Source organism: Elephas maximus, chromosome 11 (assembly GCF_024166365.1).
Source record: "Elephas maximus indicus isolate mEleMax1 chromosome 11, mEleMax1 primary haplotype, whole genome shotgun sequence".
NCBI lineage: Eukaryota > Metazoa > Chordata > Mammalia > Proboscidea > Elephantidae > Elephas > Elephas maximus.
In genome coordinates, this window is record NC_064829.1 from 114185202 (window position 1) to 114186928 (window position 1727).

General features: G+C 57.3%; 1 protein-coding gene across 1 annotated transcript; it reads left to right on the forward strand.

Moving 5' to 3' along the window:
• Positions 1-1727, forward strand: HAMP (hepcidin antimicrobial peptide). Its single transcript, XM_049901276.1, has 3 exons — positions 1-544; positions 1391-1450; positions 1541-1727. Exons 1-3 carry the CDS (start codon positions 326-328, stop codon positions 1643-1645), a joined length of 384 nt encoding a protein of 127 aa, XP_049757233.1. The 5' UTR covers positions 1-325; the 3' UTR covers positions 1646-1727.

Genomic DNA, 1727 nt, shown 5'->3' on the forward strand with positions numbered 1-1727 from the left:
CCTGAGGCGTCCCGTAAGTGACAGCTGTCTTACACTTGGATGTAGGTGTCTGGGAAAGGTAGGGGATGAGGGGCCACCGTGCTTCTGCTCACCAAGCTGTTCGGCTTCCGGGAAAAAAAAAAAAGTAACATTTTTCTAAACTCAATAGGGTGATGTCCTGTTGGAGAAAGGGTCCCCAGGTGGCAGGCTGGAGGTGCATGTCTGTGGCCCCATCTGCCCCACCCCCAAGACACACCTCCACTGGCTGAGGGTGACACAACCCTGTTCCCTGTCGTCTGTTCCCGCTTATCTCTTCCACCTCTTCGGCGCCACCACCTTCTTGGAAATGAGTCAGGGCAAAGGGGAGGGGGCTCAGCACCCCCGCCCCTCCAGCAGGTCCCATAAAAGTGACTGTCACTGGACCCCAGACACGGAGCAAGTCCTGGACTCAACAGCAGGACAGCCAGGCAGACACGCAGTGGCAATGAACATTCAGATCCAGGCTGCCTGCCTCCTGCTCCTCCTCCTCGCCAGCCTGACCAGCGGCTCGGTCCTCCCCCACCAGGTGAGAACCTACAGGACCTACAGGGGCTGTAGACCCAGACCCTTGGGAGGGGACCCTGAGGATAGCTGGGGATGCCCAATCACTTGGAGCAGAGTAGAACTGCCCGTAGGGTTTCCAAGGAGCAGCTGGTGGATTTAAACTGCTGACCTTTTTGTTTAACAGCTGTGGCTCTTAACCACTGCGCCACCAGGGCTCCAACAAAAGAGGGTGGTAGAGTGACCATGGCGGGGGGAGGGGGTGCTTTAGGTGCTAGAGTCAAGGGCCTGGCAGTCAAGTGAGGCTGCTTTGTCAGAAAGTGACACTTAAGCTATAGCTTGGATGGTCCAGGCGAAAGGGACACCATGCAGAAGATGAGGGCAACACAGGGCAGCCCCAGGGTCAGGCAGCTTAGCCAGCGAGGGAGAGGGGACTTGGAGATGAGGTGGAGGCGCGGCCGGCGGACAAACACCCACAGTCCAGTGGGCAGCTGTGCAGGCGCTGGTTCTCCTCTGAGTGCAAGGGCTGTAAGACAGGGAGAGACATGATCTGGCTGATAACGTGAGTCACTCTGCTGTGTGGAGAATGGATTGTAAGGAGGGAGAGACATGGGGACACTTGTTACGAGGCTGTTCTCGCTGTCCAGGCAAGAGAGGAGGACGTCCTGAAGAAGGGTAGCAACTGTGGAAAAGAAAGGGACAGATCTGGGATGTGTTGGGGTAGGAGAACTTCCCGTGAGAGGTGAGACAAATAAGAAAGCAAGACCAGTCCTAGGATTCCAGCTGAGCAGTGGGATGCCATCCAGGGGGTAGGGGCAACTCTAAGCTCTGCCAGGCTCACTTCCATCTTCAACACCCTCTTGTTTCGCAGACAAAACAGCTTGCAGACCTCCAGGCCCAGGACTCAGCTGAAGCCAAGGCCAGCTTGACGGTGAGACCACTTAAGACTCCCTTCCGAGCCACCCACCCCCCCTTCCCTGGCTGCGCCCATGCCTCACCGACTCCCCGTTCCTGCCCACAGTCTGTGATCCAGAGGCGAAGGAGCCGAGACACCCACTTCCCCATCTGCATGTTCTGCTGCGGCTGCTGTCACAGATCCAAGTGTGGGATGTGCTGCAAGACATAGAGCCCCCCGCCCCCACCCTGGCCCCCCTTCCTTATTTATTCCTGCTGCTCTCCAACGCGAGCTGAAAGGTCTTGAAATAAAA